At 50.1% G+C, this 22,539-nt stretch overlaps 2 protein-coding genes across 3 annotated transcripts in view; one reads left to right on the top strand and one right to left on the bottom strand.

Annotated features, from left to right (window-relative positions):
• The window catches only part of ABLIM2 (actin binding LIM protein family member 2), a 37,876-nt gene extending 31,832 nt beyond the window's left edge, over window positions 1–6,044 (top strand). The window contains exons 16-19 of one of the 2 annotated variants that reach the window (XM_070948371.1): window positions 908–1,052; window positions 3,049–3,056; window positions 3,231–3,311; window positions 5,338–6,044. In XM_070948371.1, the coding sequence (XP_070804472.1) occupies window positions 908–1,052; window positions 3,049–3,056; window positions 3,231–3,311; window positions 5,338–5,451 (348 nt within the window). In that variant the 3' untranslated portion in view covers window positions 5,452–6,044. Of the gene's footprint in view, window positions 1–907; window positions 1,053–2,278; window positions 2,328–3,048; window positions 3,057–3,230; window positions 3,312–5,337 lie in introns of those variants that run through there. The other variant, XM_070948370.1, reaches the window with a different exon arrangement.
• A 2,512-nt stretch (window positions 6,045–8,556) lies between these two features.
• LOC139320688 (solute carrier family 2, facilitated glucose transporter member 3-like) lies at window positions 8,557–22,113 on the bottom strand. The gene is made up of 10 exons (XM_070949123.1): window positions 22,081–22,113; window positions 19,232–19,330; window positions 15,758–15,918; window positions 14,839–15,079; window positions 14,326–14,488; window positions 13,506–13,693; window positions 12,967–13,071; window positions 12,399–12,500; window positions 11,439–11,642; window positions 8,557–10,874 (listed from the first exon to the last, which is right to left on the bottom strand). The coding sequence occupies exons 1-10, from the start codon at window positions 22,111–22,113 to the stop codon at window positions 10,659–10,661; spliced, it is 1,512 nt and encodes a 503-aa protein (XP_070805224.1). The 3' UTR covers window positions 8,557–10,658.
• Window positions 22,114–22,539: the final 426 nt, after the last annotated feature.

The following is a 22,539-nucleotide window of genomic DNA, read 5'->3' as shown; positions in this document are numbered from 1 at the left end:
CTGAACAATCACACCAAACTGGCTCTCACTGACCTACCGATATGTGTTCAAGGCAGAGGAGGGCTTAGCTGGAAGGCTGCAGGCCTCCTTACGGAGCCTGAGGTTGAAAGCCAGCCAGGGAACGCTTCCCGCCAAGTGAGCAGACCAAGAGAGGGTCACTCCAGCCGGGAAGTCCTGCAATGATTTCCAGTCCACTCAGTCAGCAAAGAGGGATGGAGCTAAAGCGGAAGCAGAGCCCACCCAGACCACAATGCGTTGCCTCCGTCCATGAAGCTGCAGTGGTTTTCCTCAGGTGGATCCTTTAGCACAACCTTCGTCTTTCTCCTCCAGCGCTCAGCCCTTTCTCAGTCTCCCTCTGGGTCCTGCCCCTCTCTGACACACTGGCCCCCTTTGCAAGGGTCCGGGTCCATCACGGACGTCCTTTGCAACCCACAAGGGGCTCTAAGTGAGGAGACACATGCCATGACAACGTCATGCAAAAGATGCCATCCATATTTGTGTCCCAATGTCATGGGTGTGATGACGGTGCAACATGCCCTCTGCCCTCAGGGCTTCCTTCCTTCCTTCGCTCAGCTTCTTGTCGCCATCCTTGCTCCCCTCCCACCAGCCCCCAAGGGGGAAGGGCGCTTTCTCTGCAAACTGTTGGCTGAATCCCTCAACAGGCCCACCTGACCCCCCTCTTGAAGGAAGTTGCAGGCCTGGGGGGGGGCATCAGAAATTGAGAACAGCCATCTCTCATCAGCCCTTCTAATCAATAGGAATTGATTATCCCCTTGGTAGAAATCACTTTAAAACTGGAAGAGAAATGCAGTTTTCTTGAGTCACGTAACGAGCCCCACCCCCCACCCCACCCCGTTGACCTGTTGAAAAGTGCAAGATATTTAATGTTGGGAATTGTTTCTCCTAGTTGAAGTCCAGCTGGCTGACTTTGAAAGGGGACGTGGACTTTAGAACTAACTCGCCTGACTTGGATACTCAGTCGCTGCCTCAAAGTCCTGGGACAGATCGACAACTCCAGCGGCTGCAAAGCAGCACCAACTGCACCTACCTACGTAAGTCCCCGGCTGCTGCCGGCCCTTCCAGGTAGTCCAGAGCAGGAAACCAGAAGTGCGCCTACTCACCCGGCCTGGCCTCTGAGGGTACAGGAATAGACCTTTCCATTCGCGCCTGAAAGAGCTTCCCACCCCCTCGGCCTTTAGTAGTCCTCGACTCACAGCCACAGTTGGAATTTCAGTTGCTAAGCAGTGTGGTCACAAAGCGGGACATCACTTAGCTGCGTTGCTTAGCAACCATAACCAGGCCAGTCCCTGTTCTCAGCTCTACTTGTGGCGGGATTTGCAGCCTCCGCTTAGGACGCTGTCGCCACACAAGGCCAAACCCTGTGATAACGCTCGGGTGCCCGTGACGGATTCTGCCTCCCTGGTGGCGTCTTGCTCTGAGGTCTCCCCATTTTCTGTCGTTGAAGGTCTCTCTCCCCTTCTGTGTCTTGCACAGGATTCCCATACTCCAAATCGGCCTCTCTTCCCGACTACGGAAAGCAAGGCTTGCAACACGTAGGTAGATGTGAATGCGCAGTGCCAGATCTGAATGGACGATCGATGGAGTCCCGGCCCTTTTCTAGAACAGCCCATCCAGGGGGTCTTGGCTGCCATTGTCGGGGGTCTCCGGCTCTTCTCCCCCACCAACGCTTCCCTCCCCCCCCCAAAAAAGCTTTCAGCAGCATCTGGAGGCTTTGCAAGTGCCGCTTTGCCCTGCCCCTCCTGCAGCTCTCCAGATTGGGAGACGGAGACGGGGCCCCCTGGAAAAGTCTCTCTCTTGGGAGGGGCTTGCCCTCCAGAACCCTCCTCCCCAGGATGGCATGATTGGGATCCTTGTTCTTGTACTTGTTGATTTTGTACCATCACAAAGGATTTTATTTTATGAATCAACCTTGAGTTAACAGTTAAGCAGAATTTCATTTATGGATAGTCCTTGAATTACGGCCACATATGGGACCAGAGTGTATCCAAAGTGGTTTTTACTTTTAAAAAGGCAACCGGGCTGATTTTTTGAGGAAAAAGAAGACATTTCACATCCCAACACTCCCTATTCCCGTCGTTAAGCGCATTCTACTGGTAGTTAGCCAAGGATCTGCCCCAATGCAAGTCATTACAAGCTCGATCCATAATCATCTCAAAATGTGCTTGACAAAAAACCTTGCGATGGACTTGCATTGGAATCGACTTCTACACAATCCTCACTCACACCCACCCACCCCAAATCTTTCTTTCTCTTCTAGGCTGCAGGTGTGGGCCCAGATGACCAGGAGGAGGCCTGGGGAAAGAGAGGTACTCAGTCTGCCCAGCCCTCCCTGGGGAGGGGGGCAGGGGGCTTTTCCCAACTGAATTTATGCCCCAACCCACAAATCAGGCTCTACAAACCACCTTCAAAACAAACTTGGATCACTCCAGGTACACAGGAGTGATCAGAACTGTAATGCTTTTGGGGGGGGGGGGGGGTCAGTCCAGGCCGGCCTCTTGCCAAATTGGCTGTCCCTCTTCCCCATCCCTCTGCCTCTGGAAGCACCCACTTGTTCTGCCCCCACCTCGCCTGGCGGCACTGTTGCGATGCCCCTTTCCCTTTCAGGCTCGTCCCTGCCTGCACTCATAGTCTCCAGCCTGCCCCCGTAAAGTTTTCATTAGTGCCGAAACTTGGGAGCAGAAGAGAGCTGGTGTCTCCTGGGTTAGGGTCACGGGAGGTCCGTGTGCACCTGTCCGGCCTGCCCCCTGACACCCCTTGTGGTGGGGCAATGGCCTCACGGCCCAATGCAGGACCAGCCCTTGCTCTGCCCCAAAGAGAGCCCCCTCCCCCCAGACCAACAAAGAGCCCCTCCCTCCCTCGCCTGATGTCCGAAGGGCCACTTCTCGGTGGGCTCCCTCTGTGCAATCTGGGTACAGCTGGAAAGCCATCCATGCTCTCCCCCAGTAGGAAAACCAAGGAGAATCCAGAAAGACAGGCTGTGTTCTAACTGAATCTACCTGATTTATTTTCTTTCTTTCTCTTTTGCAGAATACAAGGTAAGGAAAGCTATTAAGGACATCAAAGCGTGTTGAAATCCAGCCTTTTTGTGCAAAAGCTTCACTCCTTTCTTCTTTACTCCGTGTAAAGACTGAGCAAGTATGTACATCTCTCTAAAAATGGCCACAGGAGCCCCGTTTTCCCAGCAGTCAGCCTTTCTCCTTTTCTCCCAGGTCTATCCCTATGAAACCCTTATTGTCACCAACAGAGTTCGAGTAAAACTACCAAAGGATGTGGACAGAACCAGACTGGAGGTAAGAAAAGATGATATGGTTACTCTGCAGATTAATTGCAAATATGAACCAACCCATCTCATAGAAGTTCCAAAACTGGTGTTAGTTTGATAGATTTTGTTTTGTTTTTTCACACTGGCTAAGAAGATGTAAAGGTACAACTGTGTGGACGAAGAGCGTCAGATTAGAAAAGAGTCTTTGGAGTGATGTGATCTAAATCCTGGAAAGGATAGCTACACATTTTGATGGTCTCTCCTATTTAATCATTTTAAGACATAAACTTGCTAAAAAATAAACTACCACTAGAGGACTTTTGAGTAGGACTTCAAGAATCTCTGCTTACAAATATTAATAATGGTGGGATTTCATGTGCCGTGCAATGTTACAGATGGCAACGGCCTTGAGCTCAGCACAAGTGGAGGGTCCATATTATTTGCCAACTATTCGTTAATTTGAAGAACTGTGAAAATTGAATAAATGGTTAAAATTCCAATGAACCTTAAACTCTATGCTTTATACATGTAAGTCTCAGTCTCCCTCTCTCTCTCTCTTTCTCACACACCCACACCCACCACGCAAGTAGAGTAAGAAATCAGAAGGAAGAGTTCAACTTGCAATAGATGAATGAGATTTACCTGCAAGCTTAACAAAAATAAAAGATTTATGGACTGTAGCAATATTAAATTCTGTAAAGGACATAGCCGTGTCTATTTTGCTGTTTTTTAAATTTATTTATTTGTTGCAAAATGAAAAAAGAGAAACAGAAAAAGAAAGCAACAAAAACATAGTCCATTTAATAAGCATTCAGTATAATTTTTGAAAACACTAAACTTTGACCACAGAAAATATTGTTGATCGATCTTTCTTCTCCATCAGGAGAGCCAGCTCATAAAGAGAAGGCAAAGGTAGAACCCAGCTGGAAGAGCCTTCCTTTTAACTGCCCCCTGCTCTGTAAATCCATCGTTTGTAACGTAGTGACCCATCCCCAATTTCTGGTACCCTCAGCATAGTGGGCTCAGTCCTGTGGCGTCCATGCAGGGGGCACAGTGGGGCATCTCCTGCTCCTCTCTGCCCTGAGAGCTTAGGAGGAAGAAGGTGAATGGCAGAGCATCTCTAGAAGTTTCTTCCCTCACAACACCAGGCAGCTCCCTCGGCTCTTTTGCTTTGTGGGTAGTCACCCGAAGGCATGAATTTGTTCAGCTCCTGGCTAGAACCTTCTAGAACAACATTCCAGGCTATGAGGCTGAGATTGGTGGTCCATGTGACTGAAATTTCACGTGGAATTCACGTGGAACGGATTCACACCTTGAAGTTCTATCATGGAACACTGTACTGACAAACATACAGAAATTCAACCAAACGGAGAGCCCATACGGGATGAAAAACTCTCCCCTCACCCTTTTAGGTTTCAACGTGGTGAGGTTGGTAGGAGAAACCTTCACTGGTGGTTTGCTCCAGCTTGTGTTTTTCTCTAATTCTACAATTCTAAGCTATATAATTAGACGACAATCTCTCCAGAGAATACTCTTCACTTGACTTGGAAAATTTCCTTTGATGGTGTGTTGCTTCTGCAAATCAAATGGGAAGGGAGAGAGAGAGAGGGGGGGGGAGGGAGGGAGGGAGGGATGGAGGGAGAAAGAGAGAGAGAGAGAGAGAGAGAGAGACTGCATTACAGTCAGTGAGGGATTGACTAAAGTGTGTGTGCTTTCATATGGGCAGGGCAAAAATGGATGTTTCCAGAGGCAGATTCAGATGAGTCTTCCTGTTTGTGAGCCAGTTTCCCTCCCTTCCTCTTCCTTCTTCCTTCTTTCCTTCCTACCTGCCACAGAGTGGCCCATTTGTACAGAAAGTTTCCTCCGGAGTTCGGGGTGGGGGGGAAGTTTTCCGATGCCATCTGGCCACTTAACTGAATAGGCTGTTCTTGCTCTGTTAAACAAAAGTTGTGGCTTGATCCACAACTTCTCAATCTCTTGGTTTCTGGTCTGCTGCATAACATGGATTTGGCCTCTCTTTGAAGTACTTACAAAGTGCCTTCTCTGTTTTCAAGCACCACCTGTCCTCCGAGGAGTTTCAGGAGGTCTTCAAAATGAGCCTTGAACAGTTTGAACGACTTGCACTTTGGAAACGCAACGAGCTAAAGAAAAAAGCTTTGCTTTTTTAGCCTTCCTGAAACGAAGAGAAACGTGCTTGACGTAAGCCAGCTCCATCCTTCCTTCCACCACCTGTGTCCACCTGCAACTGACCTCATATCGCTTCACTGTATTCGGGCAGAAAAACAGACCCAACGGGAGGCCCAGCTCACTCTCGCCCCCGGCCAGGTCATTAAAGGGTGTAACCAATCTCGCTTCCAGTTATTGCTTTATTTGTTGCTTGTTGCAAAGACAAAACCAAACCCGTTAATCTCAGATAGGAAAGAAATAACTCTCATTTTGACCAAAGCAAAATACTTGGCTACTGTTTGGTCTCTACATTTTTGGACTTGTATACAAAGTCGGAGTTGATGAAAAGGGAGGGGGACTTCCTCCAGGAGCAGAATAAAATAAAATAAAGCCAATGTGAAAAAGGTCAAAGAAAAAAGCATGTTAGAAACTCACTCTTGCCAATGATTGTGTATGACACCTTTTAAAAATAAAACTAGAGCAAACCTACACTGCAATGTTTTGAAATCTAATTTTCTCACATGCAACTGGTATTTCAGACGCAAAGTACTGTAACAAATGAAAAATAGTTATAAACCCTTTTTATTTTATATTACGTAAGTAAGTGTAACGTAAGCGTTGTCCAGATTGGCAAAATATAATTCATCTTAGCTGTACTTTGTTTAAAACGTGTGAAATGTTTACATTTGTGGAACGAAATTCCCCTAAATTTAAATTTAAATTCTAGGGATGATATAGAAATTCTGTATTTACAAAAAAATAGTGCATTCTAGTATGGAAAAAGTCATCTGGCTGTGCAATCCTGGCTTTGTCCTCCCATTTTTCTCCCCCATTTCACACTGACACACAAAACATGTAATTTTCTGATGCACATGTCGGCATCCTCATTAAACGTCTTGTTTTGTAACTGACCACTCTCTGGGTCGTCTTCCCCTCCCGTCATGGTTGCTCTGGGCAGGAAAAGGAGCTCCGTGTTTGGTCCAAAGATTCTCCCCCCCCCCGCCCCCCGCCCCCAGTAGCCTGGTGAAGGGGCTGGCTCCTAGTCCTCCCACACAAGGAACTTGGATCTGGCAGGATCCGGTGGGTGGAGGGTGAAGGCATCCCCAGGTTTGGAGGCTGCAGCCTTGCGGCTTGCCTTCCACCCATTTCCAGGCTCCTTCCAACTGGGTGGCCTTGGGCCATCGCGCTCTCTCAGCCCAACCCACCTCACAGGGCTGTTGTGGGGAAAATAGCAAGGAGCATTGGATACGTTTGCCACCTTAAGTTATCAAAACAATAAACGCATAAAAATAAATGTAATAAAATGCAGACCAAGGGATCTTCCATCAATCTGGTTAAGCATGCTGTGTGGATGCCAGATTGTGCATATATTCCCAAAGCGCCAGGGTCTCCTCTCCATTCTCCACTCCATGAGCTGCCCCCAGCTGTCATTTCCAACTCTGCTCCTTTTCTGCTATCCTGCTTGTTGGCAGGACCCTCCTTCCCGGTTCTGTGGGCTCCTCCTGCTGGGGTCTTCAGTGGCGCCTCCGCAACCCTCCTGCCATTCTGCTGCCTCCTTCACTTGCCTCCTTGTCTGGCTGGCTCCCTTCAAGGCCCGGTCAAAGGCTCCCAACCGAACCCCCTGGATGCTGGAGGTGACTCCCCAAGGAACCGTCCTAAATAAAAATTCTGCCTTGCTTTTTTAGGTGGGAAAGGGGCTCTCATGAAAAACTTGCCGAAAAACCTGAATAAACATTGCTCAGAAGCTCAGAATACCCTTGATTAAACAAAAGGAGATTAAAATCTAGGAAGCAGGTATTAAATGCACAGAATGGAGACTCGATTTTCACATGATTGGAAAATGACAGTTGAAAGATGGAGGTAACATTTGTCGAAAAGGCACGAGCCCGGTTGGTGAACATAGTCCGTCCTTGGTGTGGAGCAGTGGGTCTCATTTGGGGAAGGGGGGCCTGGAAACCGCCAACTGACTGCCCAGATCCAGAGAAAGATGCGAACACGGAGCCCCCTCCCCAGTCTTTTCTCCCATGGGTTTTGGGGGAGAGGGAAATGCCCAATGACTCTTTGCTTCTAAACAAACATCTGGGGAGGTAAAACACGCTAATTGACACAAGTGCAGGGTTTTATTTTAACTTTTTTTTCAAAAGTTTCTTTTTTTAATAAAGACCGTGTGATCTTGTCATTTGGGGAGAGATTGTTCTAAAGGAAGAATGACAGATTACTGTGTAAAGGGAAGGCTCCATGATGCAGCTGCCCAAATGCAAGGCCAGAAACCTCCATATAATTAACTCTCAGAAGTTCAGGGGGACGAACACCCTGCTCTTTCCCACAAGAGAAAACGTTTTAAGAGGCCAATTTAGGAATAAAAAGACCACACGAACGCAAGCAGAGACAAGCGGTCGGAAACGAGCCAGTCCTGTATGGAAGGCCAATCCGGTGTTAGATGAGACCAACAATGGTCTGTTTACAAGGACCGTTCTCATTGGATCTCAGGATTTGGAGGACCAAAAGCCACCAAATCCCTCCTTAGTGTGCATTTTACCATAATCAACAATGTTCCTTTTCCACCCCAATTTCTTCAAAGCTCCAGAGAAGCTAAAGGTCTTTGTGGAGAACCAGAATAAAAACCAAATGGTTCCAATCCTCCTTTTCCAAGGAAAACCACCTCTGTAATTCTCTCTCACGTGGATTTGCATGGTTCCATAGGTATCGGCTGACATGCATTACGACATATTCCCCCGTGTTGTGTTGTGTTGGCTAGGTGGCAGTTAGGAAACCATGAATCTCCCAGTCCCCTTTTCCTTTCTAAAGCATGCAAAGCCATGGCCTCGTTCTCTTTCTCCTCTTTGTTGACCTTCATCCTGCCAGCTGGGGCTGTTGGGACAACTGGAACAGACCAGGGGAAAAGAAGGCGGGGATGGATCCGGTGCCCTTTGCAGGTACTAATGGAAGGAAAGGCAGAGAGTTTCAGGGAGTGGGGGGCTCTGGCGAAGGCCCCCCTACCCTGAGTGGGGCCATATTAACCTGGACACATTTTATGTTGGTTACAAATGTAGGAGAGAGGGAAAGAGTTAGATTTGGATCAATAAAGACAGATAGAGAGGTCCATATGCAACCAAAAGTTTCTTTCTTTTCTTTTTCTTTTTATTTTGTAAAAAATGACACATTCACAATAACATTTATAAAACTCTGGAAATCTTCACCACACAAGAAGACAAAACTTACATACTTCAAATGCGGAATACTTTGCACTCCCATATTGTCTCAGTTGAAAGAAGAGCCTTCAATGGGCTAAATAAGGATTTTTTAAAAATCAGAGAAACAAGGCAGGATGGAGATGAGGTACAGATTTTTGAAGGAAGATCGGGGCGGAGGACGGTTGAGAATGCAAACTATTCCAAGTTTAGACGGGTAGCCAAGCCGCACTCCAGAAACCATGGTCCCCTGCCCATCTCTCCCTTTTGCCAGCTTCAAATTAAACCACACCCAGACACACCCAGGAAGATCACAGCTTTTGCGCAGTATCCCTCTAGCGGCCTCACTCTCACAGCCAGGCAGCTGCCCAACCTCCCCCTCCAAGCAGGGAGAGATTTCGCTGGAGGCGACGGGCCCTTTTCTGGCCAGGACTTCCGTGACCGTCCTGGAGAAGAAGCGTCCCAGCAGGGTCTTTTTGGGGGGGGGCAAGAAGGGTCCGTTCACTCCATGGAGGGACGTTTGCACCCCTGGGAGCTCCCAAGTCCAGACTCTGTCCCCTGGCCATAGAAAGAGCGACCAGCAAAGTCTCTCTGCATTATATAAATATATACCGTAAAGCTAGACCGTAACTATTTACATTCTTTCCAATAAATAAATAGATCAGGGGAAAAAAACTATAGTTTTCTTCTTTTATTTAGTAGCTTTGGTCTCTTAAATTCCTTCATCTGAAGTCTTAGCTGCCTATTCTTCATCCTCAAAATTTCACTTTTGATTCATCTAACAACAAAAGATTGCAAAAATACACTTAAGCAAATAACATCTGATTTTTTTTTCATGTAATCGTATCATAAAGAAGGAAATTAAATCAGTCACCAGAATTGGTAGGTCAAAAGCATCTGGGGAATTACAAATACTCTGTATTGCCTTCTTTATAAGACAAATGACTACTCCAGGGATGTCTCGGGGGGGGGCAAAAAAGTCAAGATGGCAGCTGCAGCTGCACCATTAAAGCTTTGCCCCTTTAAGATGCCCTCTGAGGTCCCAGAAGGGAGCCCAGCCATGGCCTCTGCCATCCCTCAGCCCCCATCCAGGAGCCCCCTAGATGCCCCAGGCAAGTCCTCCTGGGAGAGAGGGCCAGGGGCAGCTCACTCCCTGGCACCCATGACCAGCAGAAGGAAGCGCTTATGGAAGGGGCGCAAACCCCAAGGCTCCCCACCCAACCCATGGGTTCCCCCCAGGGAGAAGAGCAGGTCCTAAGCAGACTGTCTCCGCTTGTCTTCCCCACGCGATGCCTTTAACTTCCTCCCCCTTTCAAGCAACCGCAAGGGGCTGCTTCTCAGCATTATCAGTTGGGGGGGGGGTCCCCTGGTGCACTCCAGGCTCATCACCTGACCTTGGTCTCTTTGGGATCCCACCACCCATCACTGAGTTTTTTTGTTTGTTTGTTTTAAAGAAAAAAAGTCATTTTATGTTTCTTTCCTGATCTTATACTCAGAGGAGTGTTGCATAAAAATAAATATTTCCAAGCAAAGTGATACAAGAAATAAATTAAGTCTAGTAAATAAAAAAGTAGTTCTGATCTTAATTTCCCAAACACAGAAGAAATCCCCCATTTGACAAAGTGGAACAAAGTGTCTCTTTCCCTTTTTTTTAAAGTAAATTCCAGTGTTCTGCACTTCACCCTGTAGAAAACACTGCAAAACATCAGGAGGAAAGGATGGTTAACTCACGGACAGACAAGGAACTGGCCTCAAAGACATGAATGACCAACCACAAAAACGGTTTAGCCTCCACATAACGTAACAAGCATTCAAGGAGCTCGGAGCCATTCCTCAGTCCTCCAGAGGTACGTGGCAGGAAGAAGCACGGCGGGACAAACGGCCCCCTTTCTCTTGTCCTAGTGGAGCACTGAAGCCATGGCAAGAGCCGGAAGTCACAGGGGACATGAAGAAACAGCAACGGGTACAAAGGGAGAGCTCCTTTCAGAGGCAAGCAAGGATGGGGCGGGGGGGGGGGGTTAGGCATCTTCCTTAGACTGAATGCTAGTTAATTCCACCATTGAGCTCTTGTTGCCAGTTGCTGGAGCGAGCCCATTCACGGCTGGCCTCTCAAACCCACTGGAGATCTCTTCAAAAGTCCTGCCTTTTGTCTCAGGGACTTTGAAGATGGTGAAGATGAAGAAGAAAATAAGGAAGGCAACGAAGATCAGGAAAACATAAGGCCCACATAATTTCTGCAAGGAAGATAAGGAAAATGTTATCTTTGCTCTAAGACAATGGAAGTTCAAACATACAGTAGCTCTGGTCTGCAAGGAACAAGCGTCAGGGCCCAGTCAAGTCCTTTATTCAACAGCCCATTTCCCCCACCACCACCACCAAACTGAAACCTATCCTACCCTATGACACAGCCAGGCTAGACTGATGGCATGCCACAAGAAGAAACGCCTCATCCTCAGAGTCACCAAAGGTCATTCCAGGAGCAGGAGTCACAAGGATAAGGACCTTCTGTGGCTTGGTTCTTCATGAGGAGCAGAAGCAGGAACTTTGCTCAAGTTAATATTTATGCCACCCCTCTTCTCCTGGGCTTCAACTGAGCAATGAACAATGTTTGTTTGTTTTTTAAGAAAAAGGGTGCAGCCCACCCTCCAACTTCTCCCTCACAACAGCCGTTCTGACAACAGCAACCGGCAGTTCTTGCCCCCTTTCAGTGCTTGCCCTTTCCTTCTCCTATTTCCCACCTGTGGAGACATTTTTGATGGCCAGATCCAACAAAGAAGGTTCAACTTAAGAGTCCTTACCACCGCATAGGGAAAGAGCATGCCCACCAAGAAGTTGGAGGCCCAGTTGCAGAAACCAGCCACGGCCACGGCTGCAGGACGAGGGCCCTGGCTGAAGAGTTCAGACACAATGAACCACGGGATCGGTCCAGGTCCAATTTCAAAAAAAGCCACAAAGGCAAAAGTGCCAAAAATACTGACGTAGCTCATCCAAGTCACAATTTTCTGCAAAAACAGAAATGTAGAGTGAAGCTCTTGTAATCCCAGGGAGACATTGGTTGATCCCAACTTTTAGCATCTGCTCACCTGGGAATCAATCAACCAGGAAGCTATCTTGGGTCAGAGGGTGCAAGCAGAGACTGCACAATCTCTCCAGATTTCTTTGGAGATCAGAGATGAACATCTCCCACGGTTCATTCTTATTTCTGGCCTTGTTTGGCCAGCAAAATATTTTAGTCAGAGAGAGGCTAAAACTGGAGAAGTACCTGGAGAAATATCTCAAACCTTCTACACTTTCTATCTTTCCAAAACACTTACATCGATTTGGTGGCACTCTGTTTTGGTTCAATCTAGTTGGCCACTTAAACATTGGGATATATGGGAGTGTGTGTGCGTGCATGCGTCTGTGTGTGTATAATTCATGACCTTGATTTTGATTCCTGCACTCCTAAACCGCTTGGGAGGAAGACATCTCAAGGACTTTCTGTTCTTCTATGAACCATGTAGAAGGGAGTCTCTTATCTCTAAAAGGCAGCCGTACAAAGTGGCCTTGATTATCTTATTTCTAGGCTAGATTGTACAACCTGTGACTCTGAGAAAACTTAATTAGTGGTTTTATGCCTGGCGGTGGGGGGAGGGGGGACGTAAAACCCCTGAGAGATGCAGCTCCAGACATGAAACTGACGTTCTGTTTCTCCAGATGCGTTAACTTCAGTCCAAATCTTAAGGGGGCTGCCGTGAGCCAGAAATGCTGCTGCCTACCTTCAGCGCCAAGGAGACGGTCATGACGGCTGCGCAGACAGCCATGCCCATTAAGCCAACCAGGTGGAGGGTCCGACGCCCTGCCCGCTCCACAAGGAAGAGCTGCAGAATGAGAAGAGGACACAGAGGATTGCAGTGGGCAGCAGATCTCTCTGCCACCATAGGGACAGATACCAGACAGTGTTCAAAAACCTCTCCATGAAATGGCCAATTGGATCCTGTTGCTGTGACTGCCGACTTATTTTACTGCACTCTCTGGAATCCCCTCAGCAGAGAGGTCCAGTGTGGTACCACATTTTAAAGGCAACACACACATGTGCCTTCAGTGGCCTTCTGATAGGCACCAGAATGTGGACTATCCATCCTTCAGCCCATCCCAAGTCAACACGTCGGTCACACTTGAGTGATTTAAGCTCCATTTTTCTTTTCACATCATGGCTCTCCACCAACCCCCAAAGCTGCCCCTGATGTTTTTTCCTGCAAGTGCCTCCAGATTTCCAGGAGGGTCTTTCACCTCAGACCCCCCCCCCCCAAATGCAGGGTGATCCCATCCTCTGTCACCACGTACCGACACTACAGTAAAGACGGTATTGACCACGCCGGCCCCGATGGTGGCGTAAACTGGCTGCTTCACTCCGGCATCTTCGAAGATCCCAGTGGAATAGTAGAACACCTAGAGGCAGGAGGAGAGTGGACGGCGGCACTTAGAACAGGGAGGACAACTTCAGCTCTGAGCACAGCACCTGCTAGGAGGACAGGTGAGGAAGGGAGGACTCTCTTGCACCTCGGTGAGCGCAATTTCTTTGAAACCAGAAACCAACACAAAGCCAAACCAAAGTGCCAGGGGCAGCACAGGAAGGCCCCAAAACCCACAATGTCACTGCGCCACTGACCCCCTGCCCCTTTTGATCCATGCAGCAAAGGAGTGGCTTCAAATGAATGGTTGCAATGGGCATCCTGGCCTTTTGGGTGTCCCTCTTATGGCTGCTCTCCTGCCTTCATGCGGACCCAGCTCCCCTCCCTTCCCAGAAGGCTCCTCCGGTCTCCCGCCAGAGACGTGGTTCCCTCTGTCCCCACATGGAGATGACCGGCCCTCGGGGGACCCACCGCGTTAATGCCCGAGAGCTGCTGCGAGAGTTGCAAGGCAATGGCGATGAGGATGGCCTGGCGGTAGCTGGGGGAGAGGAAGAGTTCTGGGATGGTGACTTTCTTCTCCTGGGACATCTTGGCGCTTTCCTCTTTCATCTCCTGGATGTCACTGGACACATCCTGGATGCCACGCAGGCTCTGGAGCACTGAGGGGAAAAGGACACGGGCCGAGTCAGACATGTGGCCGCCTCACTTTGGAGAGCTCCAATCAGCTTTGTGCCCAATTTATTTCTAGAAAGGATTCTTCTTGACAGAGCTACTCATCCTGCCCAGGTAAGGCAGCAAAGAGACAAACAGAAGCCCCCTTCACCAGCACTGGAGATGACTGACGGCTAATAGTCCAACTTTCTTGGCTGGGTAGGAGAGGCTTCTGTGCACACATGGACTTTTGTGCTGTGCAACGTTCCAGCTTGCCAGAACCTGATCCGCAGAACAAACAAAGAATTGTGTCTGCCGGTTCAGAAGAGGGGAGCAAGAAAGGCGGAGATCCACAGAGAGACCTCCTGTCACGAGCCATCCGAGATCTGGACGGAGCGCCTGTGAAGACTCAGTTGCCCTTCTGTCAACAAGGAGGAAAGGACAGCCGGGTTTTGAAGTCTGCCGTGCCCTTCCCAGGAACCCTCTTCTTAGCAGGGATTGTTTTACCAAAATCTTCGTTTTTACCAATCCTTTAATTTACTGCCAAAATGCTTTTGGGATTAGCACCTGCCTGGCAAGAGGTTTTGCTAAAACAGGCGTGCCTCTGCGTTGCTCTGCAGGGCGGCTGCAGAATGAGTACCTTTGATGGCCTTCTCTTCCTCCATCTTGTTGATCAGCAGGAATCGGGGGCTCTCGGGACAGAAGGGGAGGGTCACCAGCTGCAGGACGGCTGGGATGACGGTGAACCCCAGCAAGACCGGCCAGAGTTCTTCCGTCCCCAGGATGACATCCAGGCCAAAGATCTGGGGGGGGGGCAAGAAAAGAGAGGCCCAAGGGTCAGGCCCCATCCCCAAAGACTGAAATGCGAGGAGGGAGCAAGTCAGCCGGGCAAGATTTCCTCTGAGCCTCTGGAGACCTTCTTCCTTGAGGCTGCTGATGTTCAAGGGGTCCCTGGCCTTTCTCAGTTCAGAGCAGACCCAGAAGGTCCGTGGGGAAGTTCCCCACCCCCCCCCCCCACCCCAGATCCCATGGCGCTGATTCAGCTGAGGAATTCTCTCCTCTGGAGCATCCATCTCTTCCCCAGAAAGGCAAAGGCCGCGATCTGCCTGCCTGCCTGCCTGCCTGCCTGCCTGCCTGAGGAGGGCTAGCTCACCTGGGCCACCAGGATGCCCACCACGATGCCCAGCTGGTTCAGGGTGCCAAAAGCCCCCCGCAAGGCAGTCGGGGAGACTTCACTGATGTACACGGGCACCAAGCCGGTGCAGAGGCCACAAAAGACCCCGATGATGAAGCGCCCGATGATCAGCATCTCCACTGCCCGGGCCATCTTGGAGAAGCCCATCAAGAGGCCAGCCACCATGGGCAGGACGTTCACCAGCAGCATTGAATTCCGCCTGCAGAGGGAGGGGGGAAATGTATGTGTGAGAGAGAAAGAAAACTGAAGGAAGAACTGAAGAGAAGGACAGAGGAGAGAGAGAGAGAGAGAGAGAGAGAGAGAGAGAGAGAGAGAGAGAGAGAGAGAGAGGGAGAGAGAGAGGGATCTGGGGCTCTAGCATAGCATTCAAATTCAGGCAGCAGTTGCTTCTCAGGGCTTCACCCTCATCCAATCTCTGGGACAGCCATGCTCTGCCCTTCGTGGCAAGGAGGTGCCCACCGGAGACTCTTGGCATTGGCACCTGGGGCTTGAAGTCCTGGTCTTGTAGAGATGGCCCTTGGAGGGAGCCACCACAGGCGCTTCCCTTGTGGCGGGGCTCAACCAGTGGTGGAATTCATTTTTTTTACTACCGGTTCTGTGGGCATGGCTTGGTGGGCATAGTGTGGCTTGGTGGGCATGGCAGGGGAAGGATACTGCAAAATCCCCATTCCCACCCCACCCTGGGGCCAGCCAGAGGTGGCATTTGCTGGTCCTCCAAACTGCTCAAAATTACTGCTACCGGTTCTCCAGAACCTGTCAGAACCTGCTGGATTTCACCCCTGGGCTCAACCCTCCCGGTAGCTTAATCGCAAGGTCCCTTTTGGACTGGGGGCCCCGCTTTCTCTCTCACGGCCCTCCTATGCCATTCTTCACCTACCTGCCAAATCGGTTGACAAGAAACCCGACAGAGAAAGAGCCAATCATGCCTCCAACTGAGAAAATGGCCACCGAAAGGGACCACAGAGCAGTCAGGAGGCTCTTTGAGATGTAGTCTCCCGTCCGTTCCAGCGACGTGTCATTGAAAAAGCCCTTGATGATCTGCAAGGACAGAAACGGAAGCTCAGAGTTTCTGAACCAGAAGGAGAGAGCGAAATGTGGGGAAGTCGAGAATGAGCCCAGTCAAATCACAACGATGGCCAAGAGAGGAGGAAAACAACCAACCCAGGAGGTCTGACAAGTTCCCCTGATCAGGGCAGATGTCAGAAAGATCCCTGAAGAGATCCTGCAGAGGAGGAGCTCCTGCCCAAGCCTAGAGTCCCCCTGCTGACCTCCTGAAGGTGTGGCCTTCCAGAAAAGCAAGCCCATTATCAGGCCTGTGATTGTATTCACCCAACTTGACCCAGAGGGTGTTTGGCTGCTGGCCATCCAAAGTTCACCATACTCCTCCTCCAAAGAGCAATGCAACATCAGGGGCAAAGGGGGGTGGCAGGGAGAAGGAAGCAAGTCCTTCGTAGTATCTACTTGAATAGCAGTATTCCTTGCCAATATAATGTCCTCACATCCTTGGACTGAAACAGTGCGCTCAGGATATTTTTTTGGCTAAATTGGGACCAAATTCTCTCTCTCAAAATATCTAGCAGAATCACTTTTTCAAGCAGCTCTTTGTGTTCCTCATTCCATTATATTAATGGCTTCTCATTCTGGATAAACTGAACAATGAAAACAACAAAATCAGAGTCATACTTTCTGCATTTTTGAGAAAAACCTCCAAAATTATCATTTTTGGAGAAGAACGGGTATCAAAGAAAAGATAACCAGACTGTAGATGTTCCCAGGATGAAATGAATATGTGCAAGCAGAAGACAACAATAAAGGCATCCAAGATCTGAAAAAACAGGACATCAACTTAAGTAGATCCTGGCTGGGTAACTTCAATGCTCATACAAGTCAGTTTTTTCTCAATCATCATGAAAAACTGCTTACACTCTCAAGTTACAAGTGTGCTTGTATTTTCATCCGACATCACAGGAATATCAAATGCTTCTCCGATACCCACCAGGTTTATTCCATGAAACATGGGCTGGTAAATCTAAAAAGTTACATTTTATTATTTGTAAGTCTTTAAATATTCCCACAGGGTTAAATTGTTGTAACATGAGGGACGTAAAAGGTTTTCTTCCTAAAAAGGGAATTGGGGCTTTGTTAAAATGGGGGAAAGCCCCTCTGGACCACAAGCAGCTCCCTTCCCACCCTGGGCTAGATCCAGCTGCTCCTTTCAGGGTGGTGCACGAATGCAGACACACACACACACACACACACACAGAGAGAGAGAGAGAGACAGGTCTGAGCTGCAGAGGGCAGCCAAGCGAGGGATCCTCTGCGCTGACACCAGGGGGCAGCAGGAGACCAGCCCAGAGACCAGCGGGTGAGCCGGGGAGGAGAGGAGCCTGTCTAGCCGTTATCCTGTCTCCCCCTTCCCCATGAGCGTAGATGGCAGGATGCGGCACATGAGTCATCTTTACGAAGCGAGAGACCCACGCATTTCCTCCTCAATACTTGTCATTTTCATTAAGGGGCCTAATTCAGAGACAAATTATTTTGGAATTCCCTGAGTCATTTTCCTTCCCATATTTTGGCCACAGAGTGCAAAAGTTGATAGCTGAAAAGGCTGGCAGGATGAAGGAGCTGGAGAGATTAAGCCTCTGCCATCGCCCCTGACGCCCCTGTCCTTGGTCCTTCCAGCCTTCTGTGACTCAGCAAATTCCCCTCCTGCTCCTCCTCCCCCCTCCCCTGCCAGCCAAGGATGTTTCACAGCTGGTGCCTGCCTGGCCATGCTGGGCGTGGACGTCCAGCCCAACCGGGTGGCACATGGCTGGGGAGGTGTGTCATCCTTTCTGGGAATGTCCTTGGGAGACAGGAGGGAGAGCCAGAGATGGGACAGTGGCTTGCCAGATTGCCTCAGCCCACAGAACTCCCTAGCTGGCCAGAGGTTTAAAAGGGAGCAAGGGACGAATAGTGTCAGCCTTGTGAGGTTCTGTTAATGCAACCTTACAATAAAAATAGAACTCCCGTAGGACTCCTGGCTGTGTTTCTTGTCTGGACTACCTAGCAGGGCTAACAGGGGGTCTTTCCCAAGACCTAGAATCCCAGAGATCAATTTAATCTCAGCTGAAGGTGAAGATCCCAAGATCTTCTCCATTCCCCACTTAAGCTGCTGATCCATCTCCTTTGGGGATGGGGGGGGGGGAGAGGGTTTATCATTCTCAAATTGTTCCTTAATTTAGATCCTGAATAAAGGGGGTTATTTACAAAAAAAGTGGAGCTAGTGACCCTAATTAAAAATGCTCAGCCATGCAAGTTGTCCATAAATGTGGTGACTTGGCAAAGTTCTGCAAAGGGGAAGGTGACCCTCCTAACCCAAAGAAGTAGGACCCCCGGAAGGCCAGCAGCCCCTGAGGAGATCTGAAGGGGACTCCTGGCCTTGGTTCTTCCCACTAGGCAGGGGAGGTATCACCACTCCATCCCTCCCCAAATGCCTGCACATTCTCCCTCCCCAAGGGAGGGTCAGCTGAGACAGCCCCATTGGCCCAAGAGCCCCACAGGAGCCCAGTGGTGGGAATCAAATAATTTAACAACCAGTTCTCTGCCCTAATGATTTCTTCCAACAACCAGTTCGCCAAACTGTTCAGGAAGTTAACAACTGGTAGTTCTCCCGAAGTGGTGCCAACTGGCTGAATCCCACCACTGGTTCCGTTTCCCCGTCTCAAGGCCTCCTCGGCTGCCTGGGGAGAAGCCACTCTCTGGCCGGCCCTTCCCGAGCTGAGCGGAGGGAGGAGAGCCCAGCTGTTGAGAAATAGCTGCCAGGCCATTGGCCACAGCAGGGCCTGCACCGGGTGGGCGGCAGGTGCTGGGAAGGTCGGCCCTTCCACAGAAAGGGCCCCTGGGGAGAGAAACTCGGCCATTCAGGAGGCCTGGCCTGTTACTCAGCCCAGAGGTTGAGTCAGTTTGGCTTTCAGGGCTGGGAAGGGAAATGTCAGAGCAGCCTCCCTCCTGCCCGCATCTCCACCCCTGAGCCGGCCTTGATGAACTGAGGAATGGCAGCATCTGGCCTCAAGTCTCTTTCCCCAGGAGAGGCTCCTTCAGCTTCCACGAAAGCACGAGAGGCTCCGTGTCACCTTTTCCGAAAAATAACACAGCAGTGAGGAGCCCTACACTCTCTTACAAAACTAGGGGTTCTCCTCCCTCTCCTTAATCTCAGACACCGAGTTCCCATCAATGGGACCCTGGCCAATTCCAGGACGGTCCCTTCTCTGGCTCTACCCCAATTCCTCCCCATCTTTTCTGCTACAAGCAAATTCTCCAGGAGCAGAAAACCCCTGGAAAGCCCCCCGCCCCCCCGTCCCCTCCTTACCGACTCAGGAGCATTGATGACTCCCGTGTTGTACCCGAATTGGAGGGATCCGATCGCTGCCACAGACACAGCAGCGAGAAGCGAACAGGTTATCTTCTTCTGAAAAGAGAAGCAAGGTTACAGTTCGTGTTTCCCACAAAGGCAAACAGCATCGCAGCTCCTCCGTGGGATTCTTAAGAAGGCAAAGCCCATTTGTCCACCATTCCCTGGAGGTGGCGGGGACAGCCGGAACCCCTGGCCACTGCCTGGACAGTCCCTGCACTTTCCTTGGCCGGACACTTCAGAGGGTCTGCCTTGCCTGCTTCTTCCTAGGACTGGGGGGAGGGAGCAGCCTGGGGTCGTCCCGTTGGCTTCCTGCCTCAGGCGGGGTTCCTCGGCTCCTGGCCTGAACCCCCCACACCCCATTCAGTGCAGCTTCGGGGCAACATCTTGTTCTGAGGGTGGCTAAAAGGCTTCAGGCCAGCTTCACTCTCTGCCTCTTGCCAAACATCTACGGATGCCCAAAGGGCCAAGGCCCTTTCCCCAGGTTGGGCCCCACAGATAAATCCTAAGATAAAACCCCTTACGCTACCTCATCCCCAAAACGGCCCCCCTCGTTATCCTTTCCCCAGCAGATGGGCTCTCTACCCACCCAAGAGTCCACGTTTCCATAGCAACAAGTAAAATGAAAAGGCAGGTGGGAAATCATTTGGTTGCTGCCTGCAGGGGATCCAATTCCTCCCCCTCCAGTGTAGGATTTTTCCATATCATTCTTAAGGCATGTCATTTTAAAGTCCACTTTCAGGTCAGTCTTCTTTGCTAAAACCTGGGTCTCTTGCATGACATCTTTTAAAGAAAGTCCATAATGGCAGACTCTTTTGAAGTCAGCTTCCGAGTCCCCTGTTCAAAAGCATCTGTCGGTACATCCAATGTTAAAGTTTTCTGCTCCCTTCTATATTAAGTCAGAGTTAAGTGTTGTTCTCCTTTAATTGCACTTTTTAGTTCTTTCTGGTTCCCTCTAGTGTCCAACCTTCAAAGTCCCATCCTGTCTTTTTTTTAAAAAGAATTTATAATAGCATTTTTCTACAGAAAGTAATCATATAATTAATTTCAAATTTTAATTTCAAATATATCTGGACTATTAATCAGTTTGCAGCTTTCTAAAATCAACATTTTAATTACCCTTTTGCTCTTTATTCCACAAAAATATCCTTAAACTTGTATTTAAAACTTATTTCACTAAAGATTGAAAGAAATTCAACTAGTATTGTAAAAACTTGTTTCTAAAAACAAGTTATGGTCCTAAAATCTAAAAACAAAATACCAAGCAATTTCCAAAAGTGTTTGAAAAGGAAGTTACAAATCCAGTGTCCTTTTGAAGGCAGCAAATTGAGCAAGTCACCTCTTTCTTCATCTCCCAGAGTTTCAAATTCACTGCAGATTGCTGTCTCCCCTTTAGGAGCAACTGTCTGGAGCACTTGTGGGTGATCCCAAGTCTTCTCCTGGTCCAGAGAGGAATCTTTGCTCCCAGTGAAATTGTGTTCAGTTTCCTATCTCTTCCCAATTTTGGTTTGCATTTTAACTATTTTACTGGCCTGGTTCGCTTTTTAATTTTTGTGATGCTAAAAGATATCAGAAAGAGGTAGATATCCTGTTCTTCCATGGTTGCACAAATAGATTAAAAAGGACATGTACATTGGGAAGGGATTTAGTGCCCACTTTCATGATTGAGGTTGTATCTTAAACCTCCAACAAATGTTCAGCTAAGGCTTCTTAGCACCCCACCCAGCTATCACTCTTAAATACTCTTAAATACAGAGAAAATCATGCAACAGCCCAAGATAGGAATGTAAGTTACCTAAAAACTGATGGCGAAGGGCTAAGGATGAACCCTAACAGCACTCCTGGCTACAAAGCTACAAACAATGTCGCACTTCCAAGGTCTGAAGGACTTAAGGCAACTGCAATGAGATGGGACGATGCCATTTGACCAACTCCTGTGTAGGCGCTGAGGGTCAAAGATGGCCTGATGAGCTGGATGGCTTTGTAGGCTACGGGGCTACGCAGGCTTCAAGCTGTGGTGCTGTGGCCCCTCTGGGCTTCCAGCTGCAATTCCTTTCCACAAACCACGTGACTTTCTGTCTCTGAAATCCTGTGGTGGTCTGAAGGGCAGATGCTTGATGCTCGCTTCGCTTCTGGCTTTCTTGCCCTGGAAGCCATTTCCTAGCAGAAAAAACCTGTTGCAACCCTTCTGCCTGCCACCCCCAGCTGAGAGAGGGTCCTGTTGCAGGCCAGTATCCTTTGCAGCCACAAAAGTACAAATGGAAGGGGGGGGGGAGGCAGCAAAATGGCAGGAAATCTGCAAGCCATCCTTTCCCCTTCGTAGGTGCTGGCATTTGCAAGGACGTGGGGTTGGGTGGATCTTGCCCCCACCTTGGAGGGGGGGGGTTGTTCCCTCCCACCTCCAGATGACCTTGACACCTGCTGAGGGTCTTTGGTAAGACTTGGGATGAGAGCCCGCCTCTGCTCCCGGTACCCTTCCGGAGCTCCAAACCAGTCAGGCTTCGCTCTCTCTTCCCCCCCCTCCCTCTCTGTCTCTCTCTCACACGCACACACACGTTGGTTCTCCTCCGGACGGACCCCCGTAAAACAGCCGGCCGAGGCAGCCGGGCAGAGTCCTCGCTGCTGCGGCCGTGGCAACTTTATACCCAAGGCATCTGGAGAAGCGACGCCCCGTCCCTCCGCGGGAGTTCGAAGCCCCCCCCTCCCCCCCGCTGCCCGGGCCAGAGGCCGATCCTCCCTTTCCCTGCCGGGTCGCCCAAAGCGCTCTTGGCCTGCCTCAACCGCCACGCGACGCCCCCAGCGCTAACCTTGCTCTGCTCCGTGGGGCCGGCCGCCTCCATCGCGCGTCCGTCCGTCGGGCGGTCCTTGGGAAGGGCTGCTGCAGATGCGCCGCCGCCGCCGCCTTTATAGCTGCTGGGGCCTGCAGGGCGGGGGGCCCGTCGGGCGAGAGGCGCGGCTGCCTCGCCCCCCGATGACGAGAGCAGGGCGGGCGGAGGCGGCTGCGGGGCTTCCAGCCTCCCCTCCCCTCCCCTCCCCGCAGCCGCTGCGAAGCCGGAGAAGCGGCCCCGGCTCCGGCTCCTTCCGCAGGTGGCCGCGCTCGGAAGCTGCGAGGAGAAGCGGGCCTGGCCCCCGGGCTTAGCCCGTGCGGAAAGCCGCTCGGCCGGAGGAGGGGGCCGCTTGCCGCCTGGCACGGGCGAGGCTTCCGCGGGGCTTCCCCGCTTTGCTTGGGCCTCTGCCCGTTCCTGCTTGGGGGGCTGACTGCGGGG

Source organism: Pituophis catenifer, unplaced genomic scaffold, assembly GCF_029215685.1.
Source record: "Pituophis catenifer annectens isolate HBS135680 unplaced genomic scaffold, rPitCat1.0.hap2 SCAF_8, whole genome shotgun sequence".
Classification (NCBI taxonomy): domain Eukaryota; kingdom Metazoa; phylum Chordata; class Lepidosauria; order Squamata; family Colubridae; genus Pituophis; species Pituophis catenifer.
This window is presented reverse-complemented; position numbering and strand designations above follow the sequence as displayed.

Coding starts and splice junctions, on each gene's coding strand:
- LOC139320688 (XM_070949123.1), bottom strand. CDS start 22,113: ATGGAGGCGGCCGGCCCCACGGAGCAGAGCAAG. Junction 15,919..19,231: donor TCATCAATGCTCCTGAGTCG/GTAAGGAGGGGA, acceptor CTGTCCTTGCAG/ATCATCAAGGGCTTTTTCAA. Junction 13,072..13,505: donor AGCTCTCGGGCATTAACGCG/GTGGGTCCCCCG, acceptor TCCTGCCTCTAG/GTGTTCTACTATTCCACTGG.